Source organism: Corylus avellana, chromosome ca11 (assembly GCF_901000735.1).
Source record: "Corylus avellana chromosome ca11, CavTom2PMs-1.0".
Classification (NCBI taxonomy): domain Eukaryota; kingdom Viridiplantae; phylum Streptophyta; class Magnoliopsida; order Fagales; family Betulaceae; genus Corylus; species Corylus avellana.
In genome coordinates, this window is record NC_081551.1 from 11,759,244 (window position 1) to 11,780,753 (window position 21,510).

At 37.1% G+C, this 21,510-nt stretch overlaps 2 protein-coding genes across 2 annotated transcripts; one reads left to right on the top strand and one right to left on the bottom strand.

The window, feature by feature from the left end:
• Positions 1–5,888: 5,888 nt before the first annotated feature.
• On the bottom strand, positions 5,889–9,200 carry LOC132165076 (protein FAR-RED ELONGATED HYPOCOTYL 3-like). The gene is made up of 4 exons (XM_059575581.1): positions 9,084–9,200; positions 8,134–8,224; positions 7,166–7,993; positions 5,889–6,859 (listed from the first exon to the last, which is right to left on the bottom strand). Exons 1-4 carry the CDS (start codon positions 9,198–9,200, stop codon positions 5,889–5,891), a joined length of 2,007 nt encoding a protein of 668 aa, XP_059431564.1.
• Positions 9,201–9,748: 548 nt separating this feature from the next.
• On the top strand, positions 9,749–21,022 carry LOC132165446 (CBS domain-containing protein CBSCBSPB3). Its single transcript, XM_059576016.1, has 14 exons — positions 9,749–10,023; positions 10,105–10,273; positions 10,350–10,482; positions 12,194–12,364; positions 15,092–15,170; positions 15,271–15,384; positions 15,867–15,933; positions 16,108–16,213; positions 16,331–16,389; positions 18,003–18,106; positions 18,184–18,314; positions 20,049–20,131; positions 20,229–20,318; positions 20,673–21,022. Exons 1-14 carry the CDS (start codon positions 9,884–9,886, stop codon positions 20,826–20,828), a joined length of 1,602 nt encoding a protein of 533 aa, XP_059431999.1. The 5' UTR covers positions 9,749–9,883; the 3' UTR covers positions 20,829–21,022.
• Positions 21,023–21,510: the final 488 nt, after the last annotated feature.

The window sequence follows — 21,510 nt, forward strand, 5'->3', positions numbered from 1 at the left end:
CTCGAATCAATCGTGCAGCACATCTACATGATCGCCTAGAGGTTGTTAACGTGCCCGAAATATTTAGTGCAAATCGGATAAAATCATTTTCATGTTCGCTCGGCCCCCAATTTTCACAAAATGACAAACATGCTTGCTAGAGGTTTGGTACCCCCGATTGGCAGGGAAACGAACTTTAATCACTTTGCGTAGCATGCTGAGACGATTGCCTCGAAGATGTTAGGGGTCATAGAAAATTTTGTGTAAATCGAAAAAAATCATTTTCTAGTTAGCTCGCCTCCCCAATGTTCACACAAAGATGAAAATTCTTTCTAGAAGTCCTGTATCACCAATTCGGGGGCAAACTAACTCTAATCACTTCATGCAGCATGTCGACATGATCGCTTGGAAGTTCTTAATACACACATGGGAAATATTGTGTAAATCAGAGTCATTCTAGTTCTTCCGCCCTCTAATATACACTTAAGCACGGAAATTATTTTCATAGGTATGATACCCCGATAGGGATCAATCGAATTCGAATCAATTCGTACAACATGTCGACGTGACCGTCTCGAAGTTCTTAATGCGTAAGAAAAATATTGTCCAAATCGTAGAAAGTCATTTTCAAGTTCGCTCGCCTCACCAACATTCACAAAAAAACAAAAATTCTTTCTGGAAGTTCTATATCACCGATCGGAGGGTAAACTAACACGAATCACTTCGTGCAGCATGTTGACACGATTGCCTCGAAGTTCTTAATGTGCACCGAAAATTTTGTTTACATTGGAGAATTTTATTTTCCAGTTCACTCATCTCTCAATTTTCACGAAAGGATGAAAATTATTCCTAGAGGTTCGGTACCCCGATTAGGGGGCAATCGAACTCGAATCAATTTGTGTAGTACGTTGGCAGCATCGTCTCGAAGTTTTTGATGTGCATGAAAAATTTCATCCGAATCGGACAAAGTTATTTTCAAGTTCTCTCGCTTCAACAACGTTCACAAAAAGACGAAAATTCTTTTTGGAAGTTTTGTGTCAGCAATTGTGGGTTAAACTAACTTGAATCACTTCATGCAGCGTATTGACACGATTGCCTCAAAGTTCTTAATGCGTACCGGAAATTTCATTTAAACTGGAGAAAATCATTTTCTAGTTCGCTCGTCTCTCATTTTTCACAAAGGACGAAAATTATTTCTAGAGGTTCAGTACCCTGATCGGGGGAGCAATCGAACTCGAATCAATTCGTGTAGCACGTTAACATGATCACCTGGAGGTTGTTAACGTACCCATAATATTTAGTGCAAATCGGATAAAGTCATTTTCATCTTTGCTCAGCCCTCAATTTTCACAAAATGATGAAAATACTTGCTAGAGGTTTGCTACCCCTAATCGACAAGGCAAACACAGTTTAATCATATCATGCAGCATGTCGAGACAATTTATCACCTCAAAAATGTTATGGGTCATAGAAAATTTTGTGTAAATCGAAAAAGTCATTTTCTAGTTCGCTCGCCTTCCCAATATTCACACAAAGATGAAAATTCTTTTCTAGAGTTCTGTATCACCGATCGGGGGGGCAAACTAACTCTAATCACTTCGTGCAGCATGTCAACACAATTGCCTCGAAGTTCTTAAGGTGCATGGAAAATTTCATGTTAATTGGAGTCATATTCCAGTTCTTTCACCCTTTAATATACACAAAATGACGAAAATTATTTCTATACGTATGGTACCATGATCGGGGGGCAATCGAACTCGAATCAATTCATGCAGCACGTCGATACGATGGTCTCGAAGTTCTTAACGTGCACGAAAAATTAGCGGTTATTAACCACTTTTCCCTACCCCTAAAATCGCTAATGCCCTGCCTTAGGCGATTGTCGGTTATTAATAACTGCCTACCAAAGTGATTATGCGGTTAGTGATTAGCGGTTATAGACGCCTCACTTGAACACCCCTAATTGTGAGGCTATATTACAAATAATTATCAATTTATGGATCTTTTCATATTTTTCTCATTAAAAAAGGTTTTATTGGTCATGGTATAATGCTTTTGTTTGACCATGATTTTTTGTGGTACTACTAAATACCTAAACATAAGAAATACATTTTTGCATGAAATGGAAACAAAAGGAGGCTTAGGTTGTGTTTGGCAAGGGTAATGCTATTCAGCAGCATTTCTTGCGGAAACTGTCCGCAAGAAATGCTGGTTAACCCAACCTGGGTTAACCAGCATTTTTATTAAAAAAAAAAAAAAAAAAAAAAAAAAACGCGTGAAAGGACTAAAAGCAGGTTAGGTTTCAAAATTTTCAGTTTTTCCCCCAAAACGTTTCCTCTCCTCTCCCACGGTGCTCCTTCCCTCCCTTCATCTTCGGCCGCCGCCACTGAACGCCATCCATGCCACCACCGGTTAAGCCGACCATCCAAAACCGGTCACGTCACCAGCTCGAAATCCGGCCGAGCTCTACCCGCCACAACGACCGGCGACGCCCACCACCCAAAAATCGGCAAGTCACCAGCTCGAAAATCCGGCCAAACGCCACCACCGGTAATTTTTCTCTCTTATTATCTGGTTTTTCTCTTGTTTTGGGGAATAGAATCCTGGTTATCATGCTGATTTCGGAAAGCAACCGAGGCTTTCTTGTTGTAGTTTTTTGTTTCTATTTGTTCCTGGTTTAACACATTTCATAAATTTCTTATCGAAGCAAAAGCAGCGCCGACCCGAACCAATTTCTCTCTCTTTCCCAAATCGCAGGCCACCACGAAGCAGCAGCGCCGGCCATCCAAAAATTGGCTGGCCAAACACTACCCTAATGGGTAAGAATTTTTGGGTACATTTTGTTTTAATTTTGTGATTTCTTTACTATTTTGATGGAATTTGGATGAATGATTTTCGGATGGAAGGTTGATTTTTGTTGAGTCCTAATTTCCTTGGTCAATGTGTTGAATTTTTTGGGAATTTCTCTGTTTAAGCCGAATGGATTTGGGAGAAGCTTTCTTCGGTTATTCTTTGGTTTTATTTGGACAAGATCAATCTGCTTCTCTTCTCAATGGAATTTGTGTTTTGTGGAACAATAAAAATTGCTTTGTGCTGTGATTTAGGCTTCTACCTCTCCTTCCTAAATTGAAAATTTCTAATGAGTTTGTTGCGATTGCTACTATATATGTTTTGATTTTTTGGTTTCGGTTTTGGTTTTATTTTAAGAACACAAAATCAAAACAGCACAGAAAAATCAAAACAGCTATATGTGTTTTGATTTTTTTGTTCACAAATGAAGATTGAAACTAGATATGTTAGGAGGAATACAATGAAAAATAAATTTCAAATTATGTAAGTGATTTATTTTAACTTACCTAGCTCCAAGTTCTTATGGTCAGCCACACGTAGTAACTTTGATCTTCTCAATCAAAAGAATGAAAAACATTGTTGATATAATATTTCTATTGAGCTGAAATCTATAAGTTTTTGCCCTTGCAGGCATTGTTGATCAACTTCCAAAGATGGCCATTGTTCTATTAATTGATGAAGGCACAATTGCTAATCATTGCTAGCTTTGTGACGATATAAGAGATTTTTTTATGCTCATCAAGGATGCAATCATAGCAAAAGGCTTGTCAAGGATATTGACGGCTTCATATTTTTATATAATTTTGTACCTTGTTGATTTAATTGATTGGTTTAATTGGATATTTGGGCGAAAGGATTTTTTGTATTGCTGAAGGGTTTGTCATTTATTGGTAATCCTGATAGCTTTAGGAGATGATTTTTTTGTATTGTTGAAGGATTTGAGAATTCCGACTTAATAATAATGGTTTCATATTTATTGTAATGTTGACGGCTTCATATTGTTATATAATTTTGTACTTTGTTGATTTAATTGATTGGTTTAACTGGATATTGGTGGGAGATGATTTTGTATTGCTGAACGATTTGGCATTTCTTGGTAATCCTGACAAGATGCTTTTTCCTCGGTCTCAAAACTTGCTTCTTAAGCATTTAAGTTTAGAACAAGGTGTAAAATTTGATTGAGTGATTGTTGAATTGGAGATGGCACAATTGTGTAGCATTTATATATGTAATCATAATAGATAATACACACGTATATACATCCATCATGTTGCTGTCAAATTCAAAGACAATCTGCGTATTGATGGTTCAGAGCAAGTCCACCTCCTATCTGCAATCAAAATTGGCATGTAGCTTATTTTTTTCAAGCAGTAAAATGAAGTTTTTAGATGGCTGCTAAATTAACAATGGCCACTTTGGTAGAACTTACCCATATGGGCTATAACTATGATTGTGGGAGAACCCTGTCAGCCATGTATTAAATGTATCTAGCTTCAAAATTTGTTGCACTGGACCTGTGAATTTTTGAAAGAAATTCAAGAGTTACAATTATTGTGTGTTAATTTCAATTTACTTAGAAGCTTGTCATCACCCCTTAATTCAGAAATATGTGGATGATCTATTGAACCTAAAACTTCTCCCTCTTTATGCATCAACAACCTTAGAAGATTTCACCAACTAATGCACCAGTGCTGGTGGGAGTTTGTGCTGAAGGCAATTTTGTCTACTTTTCTATACTTCTTTGCTGTCTTCTTGCTCACAGCTTAAGGACACCCGGGCTGCACTTCTCAGTTCCTCATGCATGCATCATCTATCTTAAAGCCTAGCATACCACAATACCATTTGTCGCATTTTCATTTCCTTAATTCTCATTACAAAACAAGTATTACATAATTTCCAATACACAATACATATTAACACAAACTATTAAAACAAAAAATCAACTTCAAGAAAGGTACATAATTTGTTTTTTTGTTCTATCATCCTCAAAGAGTTACAATAAGCAAAACACTAGGAACTATGACAGTTACTTGCAAAACCTTCCAGGTTTTCGCTTTTTTTTTTTTTTGCATGTATTTTATTTTTGACATAGCAAGAATCATATATATTGAAGGGAAAAACATTATAAGAACCAGAATTATCCAAAACAAATTTACAAGGTAGATTACCAAAATTAAATCACCATCCGCCTCTACACAAAAATTTTCCATGGTGATCACCTAAAAAATAAAGACACTCCCAACACTAACCCCATCTTATATTACAAAATAAGTCGTGCTCTCCAACAATACTTGGAGCCTGTTGCACCTATGAATCATATAGAACTCAATACCAATAATGAAAAGAAGGAAAAAGCTATAGTATACAGTAGAAAGATATTGCAAACAACCAACAGGCTGTCAACATTAATCTGAATACTAAACTGATAATATTTAGAAGAAAGTACGACTACATCAACAGTAATTGAAGTCATTAGAACCACTAGTAACCTTCTCACTATCAACACCCAGAATCATTACACCACAAAAATGGCCAACTAGTCTATACAACACCAAAAAAGTGCCAAAAAAAAAAAAAAACCGGCGCAATAGCCCAAAAAAAAGCATTGTAGCTTGCATTCCTTCCATTATAATTACCGTTCCAATAGCTCAGGTGGCCACATATCCTACAAAATTATGATCAAGATTTCAAATAACAAAATAAACCAAATCTCATGAAATAATTATTTATTTTTATTTTTAATACCTGAGTACTTGCACTCTCTTGAGTTTCAAAAACATCACAAGGAGCTTCAAATAAATACGAAACATCATCTCCATGGGAAGTCTTTAAGTAAGTAAATGTTTTACGTGGTGCAAAAAAAAAAAAAGTAAAAATGTTAAGAAATGCACAAAATGTTTTAATAATAATAATTAAACACTTGGGGAAGGAAAGTAAGTAACCTTATTTTTTCGTTTCCTTTGAATGGGATTAGTGTTACATGCCTCATTGTTTTTTCTTTGTGATTTCTTCATTGTCGCTTTTTCCACCGCAGACATCTTCCTTTTATGCGGTAACTTTCATCTTTTTTTAGCTACAATAGGACTATGAACCTCATCACCATCTACCGCCAACTCAACATTATCAATGGACTCATTACATGTTAAAGATACACCTGGAAGTGCAAGAGAAGGTGGATTGGGTTCACAACTTGAAGCACGTAATTCCTTGGTCAACATATCAATATGCATCCAAACTTTTGTGTAGTGATCTACGTTTCTTGCAGCGACCTCTGCTAATGTATGCATACCTTTGCACAAGCTGTCATATCTTTGTACTTCGGGGTTAGCACTCAAAGCATCAAAACTACATTTAATTAAAGTATATCTTCGCTTCACATCCTTCCTCCAACGGTCAAGATAATATTTGGGGGGCAAAGATGTAATGTTATGTGCACACAATAGAGCAAAGATGTGTCTGCATAAGATGCCTCTTGAGTCAAAGGAGTCACATGTGCATTTTACTTCAAATTCATCTCCATCTTCATTGAAGTAGACAACATATGGTACTACTTTCACGTATGCATCTTCAACTACTTCATTTTGAACTTTTACCTGTTCAGTCACTTGGTAGGTACAAATTGCACCCTCTTTAGTCAAAAGGGAGACAGTACAATAAATTCTGCTTATTATCTCATGCTGAACTTCTTTGAATTTGGTAATGGTGTAAACTTTTTCAAATTTTTCCTCAAAAGGATAGAAGGTTACACATGGAAGCTTAGTATTAAAAGACTTGAAATCTGCAAGACTCTCATTCTCAACCTTCTTCCACAAAGCAAGATCATATTGGTCAACAAATTGCTTCAAAGTGGTAGACGGACGCACATAGCCATCGAAAAAGGCATTCATACTTTCACTCCGCTTTGTACTTCTCATACCAGCCCAAAACACACCTTTCAGATATGCCGGTACCCAAAAAGCCCGCTCATTATATAACCGGCGCAACCAATCATGGTCCTTAAGGTCATAACTATCTAGTAGACTTTGCCATCCTACCTCAAAGTCACCACATGTTTGAGACTCATAAACACATTTATGTATGGCACTCTTAATGGCAGAATAATTTTTATATGATTTAAACTTGTCTGGAATTTTTTTCAAAATGTGCCATAGACAATATCTGTGTCGGGTTCCTGGGAAAACTCTTGCGATTGCATTTTTCATAGCCCGATCTTGATCTGTTATAATTGCAATCGGCGCTCGGCCGTTCATGCAATTCAACCAGTTTTGAAACAACCATACAAAATTTTCTGTATCCTCACTAGATATTAATGCTGCCCCAAAAAGTATTGACTGACCATGGTGGTTCACTCCCACAAACGGAGCAAATGGCATACCGTATTTGTTAGTCAAGTATGTCGTATCAAATGTCACGACATCCCCAAAACTTTCAAACGATGCCCTACTTCTTGCATCAATCCAAAACACATTTTTCAACCTAGAATCATCATCAGAATCAACTGCAAAGTAGAAACCACTATCGGTTGCTTGCATCTTATTCAAATAGTCTAGAAGTGCTTTAGCACCTCCTTGGCCAAGCCGAATGTGTCTTTCCTTGTTAATAAAGTTTCTGCAATCTTTTTCTATAAAATGAAGATTCTCATACCCCCCAGCTTCAACAGCAAGAGAGTTAAAACTCTGACTTAGTCCAATCCCAGATATATCATTTACTATAATCTTTCTTCTCACGTTAGAATTCAAATTCCTATTGCATTTATAATATCTTCCCTTGTTTGGACTTAAATCATGATTGTGGTCACTAATTACACTAGTCACATACCATTTTGTTTCAACCAACTTTGCATTCAATTTCGCCTTGCAATCCGTTTTTATTGTGGGATTTGGCCTATTTGTCGTGGGTTGTGGCTTGCCTTGACGCCCACATGCAAGGGTGACACGTGTCTCTTTTCCAGTGATTTTGTCTTTAGTAATTTTTTTGATTATCACCCCAAAACCTCTTTTCCGACTAAACCGCCTATAATATGAGAAAAGTTCGTCTATGGAGCTAAACGTCATACCTCGCTGAGGTTGCTCAACATTTTCGTCTTCACTTACGAGCTTCCACTCAGACTTGCCCTTGCCCTTGCCATTATTGTTGTCCTCATCCCTTATAGTTTCATTTCCATCTACGACACACAAAAAAAAAAAAAAATAAACAAACAAACAAACAAACAAACCAAGATGCGTATATAATAAAATTCAACAAAACATCATTCAACAAATGAAGCATAAAATGTACGAATGAGAGAAGAAGAGCCTAACAAACCATTTTCAAGGACAATTTCAGAGGGCAGATCATCACCAACACGAATATGTGTACGTAAGTTGTCATCTTCACATTCATTTTCCGAGTCCATCTAGTAGTTATTACAAGAAAAAATTCAAATTAGAAACATGAACTCAAAGCATGAAAAACATGAACTCAATGGTCCAAAACCCTCCAAAATTAGCATTGAATCTTCGACCCAACTCCACAAAAAATGGAGCTCAAGTGCCCTCTTTGGTATGTTTTGCTTATGTTTTTGTTTTTGTTTTTTGTTTTTTTTTTTCTTTCACATTTTTCTTTTTGTGATTGGTTTTGGGTTTGTTCGTTAATGCTCTGATTGGTAGCTTAGAAAATCCATGGCTGAAAGATAAACAATTTTTTGGGTAGCGCGAATCCTTTTTTCTTATTTCTTGGTTCACATTCTAGAAGAGAAATTGGATTATAATCTTATGCTATTGCTTGGCTACAGAAGGGAAAGCAATTTCAAATTCATTTTTTAAAAGGCCGTAATCTTATGCTATTGTTCAGTTTAGGTACAGTTTTCGTTTGTTTTAAAAGGTCCCATTAAAAAAATTACATATTCTTTGCTTTGCATTCGTATGCACAATTGCATCCCATCATTGGTTTGGTAATTTTTATCTAATGACATTTAATCTGTTTTCTCAGGCACTGTGGTTGATACTAAAATTTGTCATCCAACAGAATTTGATTTCTATCTATGCAGCCATGCTGGTATTCAGGTAAAGCTTTATACTTGGTTGCAGAGGATATAATATTCCAAAGACTTTTTAGTATGTAACTTGAAAATTGATGAATAGTGATGTAGTCCAAACATTTGAAGAGGAATCTTATCAAACACCTTTGTTCAATTGCTCATTTACACAAAATGCATTTGTCCCGCGGCACTTGATATATTTACTTTTTATATGCTGAGAAAACTAGTTTCTTACCCGGGAAAAGGCCATGGAGGGCGGCGGCGCTGTTGCTTCGTGGTGGCCGGTGCACTGGATTGCGGCGGCCGGTGGTTTGGGAGAGAGGGAGAAACTGGGTTCAAGTTGACGCTCCATAAGTAACTGTGGTGGTTGGCGGCGCTTCGTAGCCAGTGAATAGTGTGGCCGGCGGTGGCGGACAGTGGTGGCAGCCGGTTGTGGTGGTGGGTGGGAGGAGGCGGGAGAAATTGAGAGAGATAGGGGCGGGAGATTTTGGGGGTAACAGTAAAAGTGGGACTTTGGGGGGGTAATAGTGAAAGTGAAAGTGAACGTGTGCGTGTGAGTGTAGTTTTTTTTTTTTTTTTTTAATAAAAATGCTGGTTAACCCAGGTTGGGTTAACCAGCATTTCTTGCGGACAGTTTCCGCAAGAAATGCTGCTGAATAGCATTACCCGTTTGGCAAACCATTTCATCTCCTCAACACTATTTACATACCATTTTCTTAAAAAAAATCAATATCAAAATATTTTTATTTTTTATATCACATCATTTACTTTTTATTACTACTAGATAAAAGAATTAACGTAAAATCAAATATTTTCACTTTTTAATACAAAAGAAAATCAAAACTTTATACTCCAAATCAGCTACATTATCGAAGGCAGAAGGTCTTGCCAAAACACAACCTTAGATTTTTAAAAACACAAAGCTCAGTTGAACTCAAGACGTCGATTGAAAAGAGGAAGGGGTAGGGTTGGGGCTCCCGCTCTCTCTCTCTCTCTCTCTGGGGAATCTTATTTGATATTTGAGAAGAGAGGAAGATGAGTAGCCAAGTGGCGCCTCCTGGGCCGAGGAGGAACAGTGTGAGCCAGAAACAACGCGGCCCCTCCACCGTCAAGAAATCCGCTCCTCCCCACGACGGAAATGCTTCCAAACCCTCTTCTCCTCCTGCCCCCCAATCGTAAGTTCCCTAATTCTTGATTGTTTCCCAGAAAAATTGCTCTTCAATATGTTGTTTGATGGTTAGTGGATGGATTTCTAGGTCTGTGGGTGGTGAAAGGACGGTGAAGAAGCTCAGGTTGTCGAAAGCCCTGACCATTCCCGAGGGCACTACCGTTTCTGACGCCTGTCGGCGAATGGCAGCTCGTCGGGTTGACGCCGTTCTCTTGACTGATGCCAATGCCTTGCTTTCTGGAATCGTTACTGATAAGGTTTCGTTTGGATTTTTATTGGTTTGGGTTGTTTGATTTTATCAGGCTTATAGGTTTGTTCGTCTTTTGTGGTCAGGACATCGCCACTAGGGTTATAGCGGAGGGTTTGAGGCCGGAGCAGACGATAGTATCCAAAATCATGACGCGCAATCCTATTTTTGTTACTTCGGATTCGCTAGCCATTGAAGCTCTTCAGAAGATGGTTCAAGGTGAGCTTTATATCTTTAGCCATTTTTATTTTTTATTTGTCTTGTTTATTTTTGGGGGCCTACTGAAGTTGGTGATTTGTTATAAATTAAAATCTGCATGACAAAACAATTTATTAAATTGCTTCAGATATAGCTCTCTGGAGCTTATGTCTCTTTTGTGCTTGAGTCGGTCTATTGAGAGAGGGAATTGTTACTGTTTGATTGGGAATATAATGGTGGAAGTAAACGAAACTGCTTCATGTCTTCTGCTTTGACTTTTTACTTGAATTAATAATTGACACCCTGTTATTTACTCCAAGTAATTCTCAAGATGCCTTTGGAACTTGGTCATGATAAAATCTCCTAAAATGATACGAGCTACTGCATTCTTTGCGTCAGTTGCTCATAGTGGTGTTTCTCTTGATGCTCCTCTTAGCCCCCCCAAAGAATCTCATATGATCTTTCTTTTGTTAAAAAAAGAAAGAAAAATAAATCTTAAGATAGTTGGACATTGGCTGTAATGGTTTTCCAGTTATTGAATTAACTTATCAACTTGCTTTGCTATCAAACATTTATTTTGTTTTAGATTCCAATTATTTTTGCAAAGTTTCTTTTTCATATTGAGCTCCAAAGATATGCTTTTCGGGTAGAATGGCTCCTACTAGCTCTTGCGCCCTAAGAGCCACATATGTGAGTTCCCCCCCGCATATGACTCAAGCAACAAAGACTTTCCTCGCAGTTGGTATGTGTTTTATAGCCAAGTTTACTGCAGCTATGTTACAAAACCATGGCTGCTCTATCTCACTCTCTCTTGGTGCTAGCTCAGTGGGGCTTCATACATATCTGTAAACTCATTTTCTGTTTTGTGTTTATTATTTAAGACATGAACCCATTTCTGGAGTTTTAGTTGGAAGCCTAAAAGTTTGTCTGTTTTAGCTGAATTCAACTTCGTGGTGGCATTTGTTTGGACTCTTTTGATCATATTGACATGGTCATGAAAAAGAAAGAGCTTTCTTTGATACCAATTTTTGGAAATAGGTTTTTCCTAAAATCCAGAGTCACATTTGTGCTATCACCCCAAAATAACTAATCAATTTGGAACTTCTCTAGAATCGATTATAAAGCCTAGTTTTACCTAGTAACTAGGAATTGTAGTACTTAGCACCCATAACTATCTTTATAAACCACCCACTCTATGTGGATTGCTTCTCATCTTCCCAATATGTGACCGAAGTGTTACAAACTTCCCCTCTTAAATTCCCGGCATCCTTGTTAGGGCTACGTCATGCAGTACTCCAATACCATATAGCCTAGCATTACTAGGTGACTTTGATATCATTTGTAACAACCAATGGACAAGCACTGGCACATTTGTGCTATCACCCTAAAATGACTAGTCAATTTGAAATTTTCCTAAAATTCATTATATAACCTAGTTTCATCTAGTAATTAGGCAATGTGGGACTTAGCACTCATGATTATCTTTATAAACTACCCATTATATGTGGGCTACTTCTCATCTTCCCAATATGGGACTGGGGTGTTAAATCTTTTTTCTTATATTTTTAGCGTAATGGACATGATATTGCATCCTATTCATTTTTTAATCTTTTCTCTGTGTACTTGTCGCTTTTATTGAAGTCCATCATATTTGTATGTATTCTCTCATGTTGCCTTTTTTAAATATATTATTTGAATACTCCTATATGTAAAATCAGTTTTTGGTTAACAGGCAAATTCAGACACCTCCCTGTTGTAGAAAATGGTGAAGTTATTGCCTTGCTAGATATTACAAAGTGTCTTTATGATGCTATATCTAGAATGGAGAAGGCTGCTGAACAGGGTAGTGCAATTGCTGCTGCAGTTGAAGGGGTGGAACGTCAGTGGGGAAGCAATTTTTCTGGTTGGTTGATAAGTTCACATGTACTAGTATAAACACTTACTTTGAATGGATGTTATTGCACTCATGCATTCCTGTAGTAAACACTTCTACTGTTGGTTTGAGAAAACGCCTATGTTATAGACTAAATTGAAGCTTAATTTTAAACATTACTTTGAAGTTATAGTTTTTTATTTATTTTTATTATTATTATTTTATTCTTTTCCAATTGAGAGGTTTTGGCAGAAGTTAATATAAACAAATAAGTTAATGAAACTGACTAAAGTATGTATTCCTTGTGTGTTATAATTTTTTGTTAGTATTTTATTTTTATTAGTATGAATCTACTCTAACTTATGCACAAAGTTGTTGGCGGGAGGTCCTTTCACTTAGGCTAACAACCAAGACTCGCCTTCTATGTCAAAGATTGATAGATTTCTAGTTTTCCTAGATTGAGAAGAGCATTCCTTGCCCTAATTTAGTACTGGCTTCCTTGTCCCTTATCTAATCATTTTCCTGTTTTGCTCGATAGTGGAGGTTTAGCTAGAGGAACTTATTTAAATTTGACAACATGTGGCTAAAGACGAAAGATTTTGTAGACTTGGTGAATCACAATACAAGATTCTTTCACCGCCTCACCAACTCTCACAGGAAGAACAACTTTATCTCCTATCTTAGCATTAATAGTACTTTTACCTCCGATCAAGTGGCGATCAATGATACAATCATTCAGTTTTATTACAATCTCTTCATGGACAATAGTTCATTGTTGCCCCAAATTAGATGGTTTGGAGTTTCTCTTGTTAGACTCAATAGAAGCGGAGGTTGGAGAGGCCGTTTCAAGAGGAAGTCCTTCAAGTGTTGCTTAGTATGGATGGGTGATAAAGCATTGGGCTTGGGGCTTCACTATTGCCCTTTTTTAGTCGTGTTGGGCTATAGGGAAGGATGACCTTATGCACACCTTCCATAACTTTCATGAGTATTAGTTGTTCAAGAAGACCCTTAATGCTACCTTTATTGCCCCTATTCCTAGAAAGATTGGGCAGCTGGAAGTAAGGGATTTCCGACCTATTAGCCTGGTGGGTAGGGTTTACAAGATTTTGGCTATGGTCCTTGCTATTAGAATGGAATAGGTGTTGGGTTAGCTTATTTTGAATAGTTAGAATGTCTTTGTAGGGGGGACACAAATTCTAGACTCAGTTATAGCAAATGAGTGTCTGGACAGCAGGTTACAATCGGGAATTCTTGGTCTTTTTAGAAGTTGAGCTTTCCAATTTTCCTTTTCTCTTTTTTTTTTTTTTTTTTTTTTACTTTTGTTATTCTTTTTCTCCTTGCCCTTGCACTTTGAAGAAGCGTACGACCATGTCAACTGGGAGTTTCTTTACTATCTATCTTTTGGGGCATCTTGGCTTTGGTTCTAAATGGAGGAAATGGATGTCTACTTGTATCTCCACAACACGATTCTCTATTTTGATTAATGGTAGTCTTCATGGATTCCTTGCTAGTCTTCATGGCCCTCTCGCCTCTACTTTCTGATTGTCATTGAGGGTCTTAGTAGGATGCCATCTAGAGTGATGGTTGGGGGTTATTTATCTAAATTCTGGGTAGACCTCCAAAATGCTGCCCCATTGGAAATCCTATCTTCTTTTTATAAATGGCAAGCTTGTTATGTGCAATGCAAGTCGAGATCAAAGGAGGTAGGGGGATCATATGGAGTGGGTGTGTGGAAATTTATCTAGAGAGGGTGGGCTGGTTTTGTGCGGTATGAGGTAGGTAATGGTTCTAAAGTGTTGTTTTGGCATGATGTGTGGTGTGGGGAACTACCTTAAAAGGTCCTCTTCCGGAGTTGTTCACTATTGCATGTGGGAATGATGCGTGGGTGGAGGAGAATATGTAGATTAATAATGGTATCCTCCATTGGAATATCTTGTTTACTCGACCGGTGCAAGATTGGGAGGTGGATGTGCTCGCTTGATTTTTCGAGTTGTAGTCACAAAAAGTAAGGTATGTAGACAAGGATAAAATATGTTGGATCCCTTCGAAAAGGAAGTCCTTTGAAGTGAAGTCGTATTATCAGGTATTGTCTACTCTTGTTCGGTTCACATTTCCTTGGAAGAGTATTTGGAAAGTTAAGATTCCCCTGCGAGTGGCTTTCTATGTGTGGACGGCGACTCTAGGAAAAATCTTGACCTTGGATAGCTTATGCAAGAGGAAATGTTATTGTGCTTGAATGGTGTTGTTTGTGTAAGAATAGTGTTGGATCCATTGAGCACTTATTACTTCATTGTGAGTTTGCAACCGAGTTGTGGAGTGTGATTTTTCAGCTTTTTGGGGTTGCTTGGGTTATGCCTTGCAGTATGAGTGAGTGCTTGGGAAGTTGGAGGGGACAATGTGGCAATCGTACAACGTTTCATGTATGGAGGATGTGGCCCCTTTATGTTTGATGTGGTGTCTTTGGTGAGAGCGGAATGCCCGAAGCTTTGAAGATCAGGAGACTAGTTTGCTCAATTTGAAGAAGCTGGTGCTACATTCTTTGTTTACATGGAGAGTGGCATGGGTTATTTTTGCCTGTTTCTACTTTTTCTGAATTTTTAAATTTATGTTCTTCTTTCTCTATGAGTTAGGGGTTTTCTTGTATACTTATTGTGTATTTGTGTTGTGCACTTTTGCGCTTTGAATGAATATACATATTTTTTTTTTTAAAAAAAATGAAAGATAAAATTTATCTTTTCTGTTTATCAACTGTTTCAGCTCCATCTGCATTTATAGAGACGTTGAGGGATCGGATGTTCAAACCTTCCTTGTCAACTATCATTGCTGAAAATACCAAGTACATTTTTAAGCTTTACTTGCTTATCTGTTCATTAAGGAAAAGAGTATTTATATAGATTTTGTAGTGTTACCAGTTTTGTAGCTTTATATGTTTTCAGGGTTGCAATTGTCTCACCATCAGATCCTATATATGTTGCTGCCAAAAAGATGCGGGAGCTGCGGGTAAATTCAGTTGTTATTATGACAGGGAACAAGATTCAGGGGATACTTACGTATTACTCTTTCCTTAATAGGCTTTATCTTTTGCAGTGGCTATTCTGTAATATTTTGGGGCCTGAGATGTCTGTGGGTCTATCTGCAAACAGAACATTTAAATTCATATAACAGTCGTACATATTTATAAAGTCCTTGTTTGAATGGATCTCTGCAAATGCCTTTCGCAATATCTCTAAATTCGTAGACTTTTGTGCTCTCCTTTCTGGTTCTTGACTTTGTTGGGTGTTTTGTCTTTTATACTCCCTGTGTAAGTGCCTTACACTCTTTTAATAAACTTATTAGTTAACAAAAAAGAAACATAAGGGGCATGTCTCTGTGTTTACAATCTTGGTAGTTCTCATGTTGATAACTTGTTTATTAATCTGAAGACTGCTGTCATACTTGTGTCCTCAAATCATTGCTTTTTGATGACATTTAATGTGTCTTTGGAATATCATCTGGTGTTTGCTTATCATTTTGCGATGCCATTGTATTACAGTTCGAAAGATATCCTTATGCGAGTGGTGGCACAAAACCTCTCTCCTGAATTGACTCTGGTGGAAAAGGTTTATTGTGAAAATCCTATCATTTGTTTGCTTATTACTTTTGCATTGTGTGGTTAGCAGACACTCTGTTCTAAAAGTTGTTGATACTTAGCATGATCTCTCTAGTGATGAAGTTGTTGTGTTTGCTGGTTTTTTTTTTTGTTTCTCCCCTCTTTGTCTAATATATTTCTCAAGGTAATGACGCCAAATCCTGAATGTGCAACATTAGATACAACAATTCTTGATGCCCTGCATGTAATGCATGATGGGAAGTTTCTACATCTTCCTGTTTTAGACAGAGGTGAGCAATGCTTTTTTAGCCCCTGATCTTAAACCGAGGATAGCAAGTTTGTTATTAAAAGATGTATTTATGAGAAGTGCTTTATTATTTAAATATTGAATGGCATTTGTTGCACAGATGGATGTGTGGTTGCTTGTGTAGATGTTCTCCAGATAACTCATGCGGCAATCTCTATGGTAAAGTATTCAATTCCCGATTTCAAGTTGCATGCTTAGAATAATATTTTCCAGAATAGAGCGAATCATTTTAAGGTTTTCACCTTGCTTTATTGAATCACAAAACATAAAAGAATTAGGCTTATTCGATGTAGTTTATCATAAACATATTGGCTAATGTTTAGGGATCCAGCATGTGTGCTGTAATTTAAAACTACAGCACACATGCCCTTAAAAATTTAAGGGCTCAGATTTAATCATACTCAAACTAACTCAAATGTTGTCCTTTTTTTACCAAATATTGTAGAAGCAGACATTTTGTTAGTTTTCTTTTTGACGCTGATTAGGGAGGAAGGCCCTACGAATAAAGCCAAAAACACATAAAGCTTCTGTTCTAAGTTCACGCCATGAGAAAGAGAGAGAAGTGCGGAGGCTGGCCTTTTAGGGGTTCCAATCTCTCCCCAAAGTAGTCTCATTCTTTCTATTTAGCTTCTTAAATATTCGTTGAGCTTTTGAAAAATGTTGCTGCATGGGTTAGTTTTTTGGCTTTGACTGAATGACAGGATGGGTGTTTTTGCTTGGAAATGTTGGGTGTGTTGTGATTTTGTTGATTTTGGGTTCAAATTGTTGTGGGTTTGTTCTTGGTATTTTCGATTGTTGGTGCTATGATTGGCCAAAAATGGGTATTGTGATATGATTTGAAGTTGTTGATTTTGGGTTCAAATTGTTGTGGGTTTAATTGTGATTTTCGGTGGTTGGTCCTCTGTTGATGGCCAAGAATGGGTGGAGAGAAGTTTTTAGGTTTTCTTTTCTTCTTTTCTTTTTTTGGTTAGGGAACCGAATGAGTTGAAAGAAATTTCATTGGGCCATTCCTTGTAATGGCTGAATGGGTGAATGGGGATTTTTCTTTGGGTTCTGTTGTTTTTCAGTTGAGCAACTGATTGTGTTCTCTTCTGGTTTCGGTGATTTCTTGGAGGGATTGTTGGAATTTTTGGGTGGAGTTTAATTTAAATTTTCTGGTTGTTTGAGAAGCAATTGAATGGCTGAAAATAAAATATCAGTTATAATGGGAAGAAGAGGATGAAGATGGCGATGAAGGCCATACCCATACCGTAAGGTTGAAGACAAGAATAAACGGCGTAAAAAAGAAACCAAGACGTTAACATTTGGTAAGAAAAAACGACAACGTTTGAGTTCGTTTGAGTAGATTAAATCCGAGCCCATGAATTTTTAACAGCACACATGCTGTAGTTTAAAACTACAGCACACGAGCTGGATCCAATGTTTAGGTATAGAAAAATTCGAATTAGGTCTTCATTTGAGCAATTGAGTCTCCTTAATCAAGTTTGTATTTTTAACCAAACGGTTGGTGTTTTAATGCAAATTGATTGAGCATGTTGAGGTGGCTTTTCCCTCCAAAATTGAGTTACATTGAATGGCATTTTAAGTTAGGTTAGAAAGGGAATGCAAATAGCCCCAAATTAAACTCCTTAAGGTCTTCAGGCCTTAAACGAAAAAACCATGAGCATGTCATTAGGAACTTAGTTTGTTATTTTGGTATTGCCTTCATTTCATCTTACTTAAAGCGTGCTATAATATTACTAGTGACCATTTTTTTTTTTCCACTTCATTAGGTTGAAAGTGGCTCTGGAGTTAATGACATGGCGAACACCATGATGCAAAAGTTCTGGGACTCAGCACTTGCTTTAGAGCCGCCTGATGATTATGACACCCATAGGTTTGATTTTTGCTGCCTTGACATTATTTGGTTATCTCGTTGGTTTTGCTACTAATTCTGCTGGATATTGTTTACAGCGAGTTGTCTGGATTTATGGCTTCCGATGGGACAGAACAAGGGAAGTTTACCTATCCGTCTCTTGGTCTTGGAAATTCATTTGCCTTCAAATTTGAGGATCTAAAGGGTCGTGTACATCGGGTCAATTTTGGTGAGTGATCAAGGATAGGATCTTCAGAAGAAGCAGAGATCCGAATTCTTTTTTGTACTGTTTTACTCCCTTCATCACATAATAAGTGTCATTTTTTGTAAAAATAAAACACAAGCAATTTAAGGAGAATACTTTAGGCCTTACAGTTCAAACTTTTGAATGTTCAAATTCCAAAATTATCTGTGTTTTATTTAATTCTTTGATGAAAAGGACACGAATTCCAAAGTTGAGCTAAAAAGGGAAAGTAGGAGTAACTTCCAACTTTTTAATATGTGGACAGACAATGGCTGAAGAAATCCATTATAGGATGCAGAGAGTGTATCGTAAAGTGTAGCATCTAATAGAATGAGTACAAAAAAGTACTGAAGTGGTTAGAATGCAAGATGTCCCCTTTTAGCTAGAGTTGAATTGGAAAAGGCGTGTTATGCATGCACACACACTGACACCCGCCAGATACCTTATTTTCATCTGTCTCTCGTTTTGTTTTTATTCTCCATGTCCCATAGTAAGAACACAATTTATCTTTCGATATCCCAAGATAAGTCCATTAAGAGTAGTCAAAAGATTCTGGAGTGGTGATGGTGGATTAGGATCCCTTACAATTTCAAAGAAAAAATTCTCAAATTATAGAATTTAGGTCCTTTTTAGGTATCGAAACGCTTCAAAAATGTCACATATTAAAAATGTGGCATATTACATTTGAGAATTGAGTATATTTTCATCGGATTCTTACTCTCCATGTTCTGAAAAACCATTGAACCAAAAACTGTGTTTTGGTTTTTTAAAGAATAAGCGTCTCTGCAAAAGTGAAGAAAATACATTTTGGGAGAAAATATTTTTCTGGCTATCTTGATAACTTGCCACCTTTTTGAGTTGTGACATTTTTGAAGCGTCTCGATGCCTAGAAATGGCTTAAATTCTATAATTTGGGAATCTATAATTTTTTTTTTTGAAACCTTATCAAAAAAAAAAAAAAATAATTTTTTTTTTTGAAACTGTAGGGGATTCATGGCAGCATTGTTCTGATGGTAGTGTGCTGGAAGTTGGGTGGGGTGGGAATTGAAACGGTGGTGAGCTGGTAGTTCAATGGTGGAGATGGTGATGGCTGAGTTGTATTATCTGTTGTTTGGTAGTGTTCAATTGGGAGAAGCATGTTTACTAATCTCTCTCTCTCTCTCTCTTCTCCCCCACCAACCAATTTTTTGTAAAGAAGCAGGTGAGTTGGCTTAGTGTTTATTTTGCGTGTTCATTGCAACACTGACCGATGGTATTTTGGTGGTGTGGGTTGGAGATGGAAACAAATTGGTGGTGTGAAATTGATTGTTGAGGAATGCAAGCATAAGTAGCATGATAGGCGGGGTGGTTCAATGGTGGAGTTGGTGATGGCAGAGGTGTGTCATCTGTAGTGGTGCTCTCTCACTCTCTCTTCTGAATATGTGTTGGAGGTCATAGTGGTTGATGTTGATAACTGTTTTATGTTGGTTGTGAGATGGCAATACCAGTTCTGATGGAAGTTGGTGTTAGGTGATGCAAAGTGGTTGTGCAGAAGTGAAGTGGACCGTGTGACTGATTATGGTAGTGACAGACAAATATTTGTGATTTTTACTCCAAGTCCCTTTTTGCAACAAATTTTTGTTTACTTTTTTTAGGCTCTTGAGTGGCAGGTTTTTGCAGGAAAATGCTATCATAACGTACCCAAATATGTCCAAAAATAACATGTTGATTAAACTTCAGGTACTGAAAATTTGGATGAGTTGGTATCTGCTGTCATGCAACGGATTGGTGCTGGTAATGATGGAGATTGCCCTAAGCTTATGGTGAGCTTCTAAAATTCTTCTGTTTGATTTGCTTTGTGTTTTACAGGGGGAATTTACTTTTTCCTTTTAATTCGTTATTTATTTCTGCTTTTCTTAGTATGAAGATGATGATGGTGATAGAGTTCTACTTGCAACTGATGCTGATCTTGTTGCTGCTATCAGTCATGCTAGATCAGCAGGACAGAAGGTGATGGTTTTGGCTTGTGTCCACTTTGTGGTTTTGATCTACGGGGGTGGTGTGGTTTGTTTGCGTTTTTTACAAAACTAGGAGCTTACTCCCCCTTTTCCGATGGAATTTCGACTTACCTCTGCCAATATTTTCTTTTTAATAACATATTTAATAAAGCAACATTCTTTTATGGTTTAGTGATATTTTATTTCTTTTCAAGGTAAATTGATGTTTTGAGCTCTATAAATTTATTTCTTTCCCCCCTCTCTCCCCTGCGTTGTTTTGAAAAACATTGGGTTTCGCTGTCTTGCTGAAGGTTGTTGATTAGTGTTTATCTTTAATATTTTGATCATTGTGTTGTGTGTTTGTCAGGTTTTAAGGTTGCATCTGGACTTCTCTGATTCAAGCCAGTGTACATCTACCATCCAGAGATCTGGGAGGGTGTCCCTTAGTTCTGGTGTTTTGGCGAGTGCAGTGGTTTTAACAAGCATTGGTGTGTTGGTCTACTTAAAGCGCTCCAAGGTCTGAGAGCTTATTCTGTTGTTTTCATGGGAAGTTGGGCGAGGGAAAAATAATTCATAGTTGGAATTAAGTACACAGCAGATTGCAAATGCTAATCGTTTTGTCCTCTTCTCTAGTAATAGTGTTTTTACTTTTTACTTTCGTGATGAAATTGTGTCCCATCTGGCATCTACATCACATACTTCCACTGTTTTACCTGATTCTTTTCGCCACCTCCATAGAGCTTGCATTGTTTCACAAAACTACTACTAACACATTACTTACAATTTCCCATGCATTAATTAAGCCTTGCAAACGCTTACTTATATATATATATATATATACACATTATGCTTCATGCTTCTTGTCCATGCCCAATATGGGTTATCAGATTGACTATATATTGCCAAATTTTGAAAAATAAAGTAATAGTTAGAAATTAAAGACTTGCTTGGGTTTACGAATTTTTTGTATTATTTTTTAATTTGTCAAAATTGTGACTATTGAGAAAAAAATGATTGGGAAATTATGTTTGGATTGTTTAAAGAATGTATATATATATAAAAAAAAATGAAGATAAAACTTGTTTGGGAAAATGAATTATAATTTTTAAAAATAAAACTAAAAATGAAAAAAAGGGGGGTGGATAACCTCTTGTAGGGGTGGTCAAGCCACCTCCCAAGTATATGGAAGTGGTAGAGCCACCCAA

Bases quoted from the DNA above. Each gene is read 5' to 3' on its own strand.
- LOC132165446 (XM_059576016.1), top strand. From the start codon at position 9,884: ATGAGTAGCCAAGTGGCGCCTCCTGGGCCGAGGAGGAACAGTGTGAGC. The intron at 15,385-15,866 runs GTATTACTCTTT...ATTGTATTACAG, and splicing joins AAGATTCAGGGGATACTTAC to TTCGAAAGATATCCTTATGC. The intron at 20,319-20,672 runs GTGATGGTTTTG...TGTGTTTGTCAG, and splicing joins CTAGATCAGCAGGACAGAAG to GTTTTAAGGTTGCATCTGGA.
- LOC132165076 (XM_059575581.1), bottom strand. From the start codon at position 9,200: ATGGAGCGTCAACTTGAACCCAGTTTCTCCCTCTCTCCCAAACCACCG. The intron at 8,225-9,083 runs GTAAGAAACTAG...AATAACTACTAG, and splicing joins CCTCCATGGCCTTTTCCCGG to ATGGACTCGGAAAATGAATG. The intron at 7,994-8,133 runs GTTTGTTAGGCT...TGTGTGTCGTAG, and splicing joins TGAAATTGTCCTTGAAAATG to ATGGAAATGAAACTATAAGG.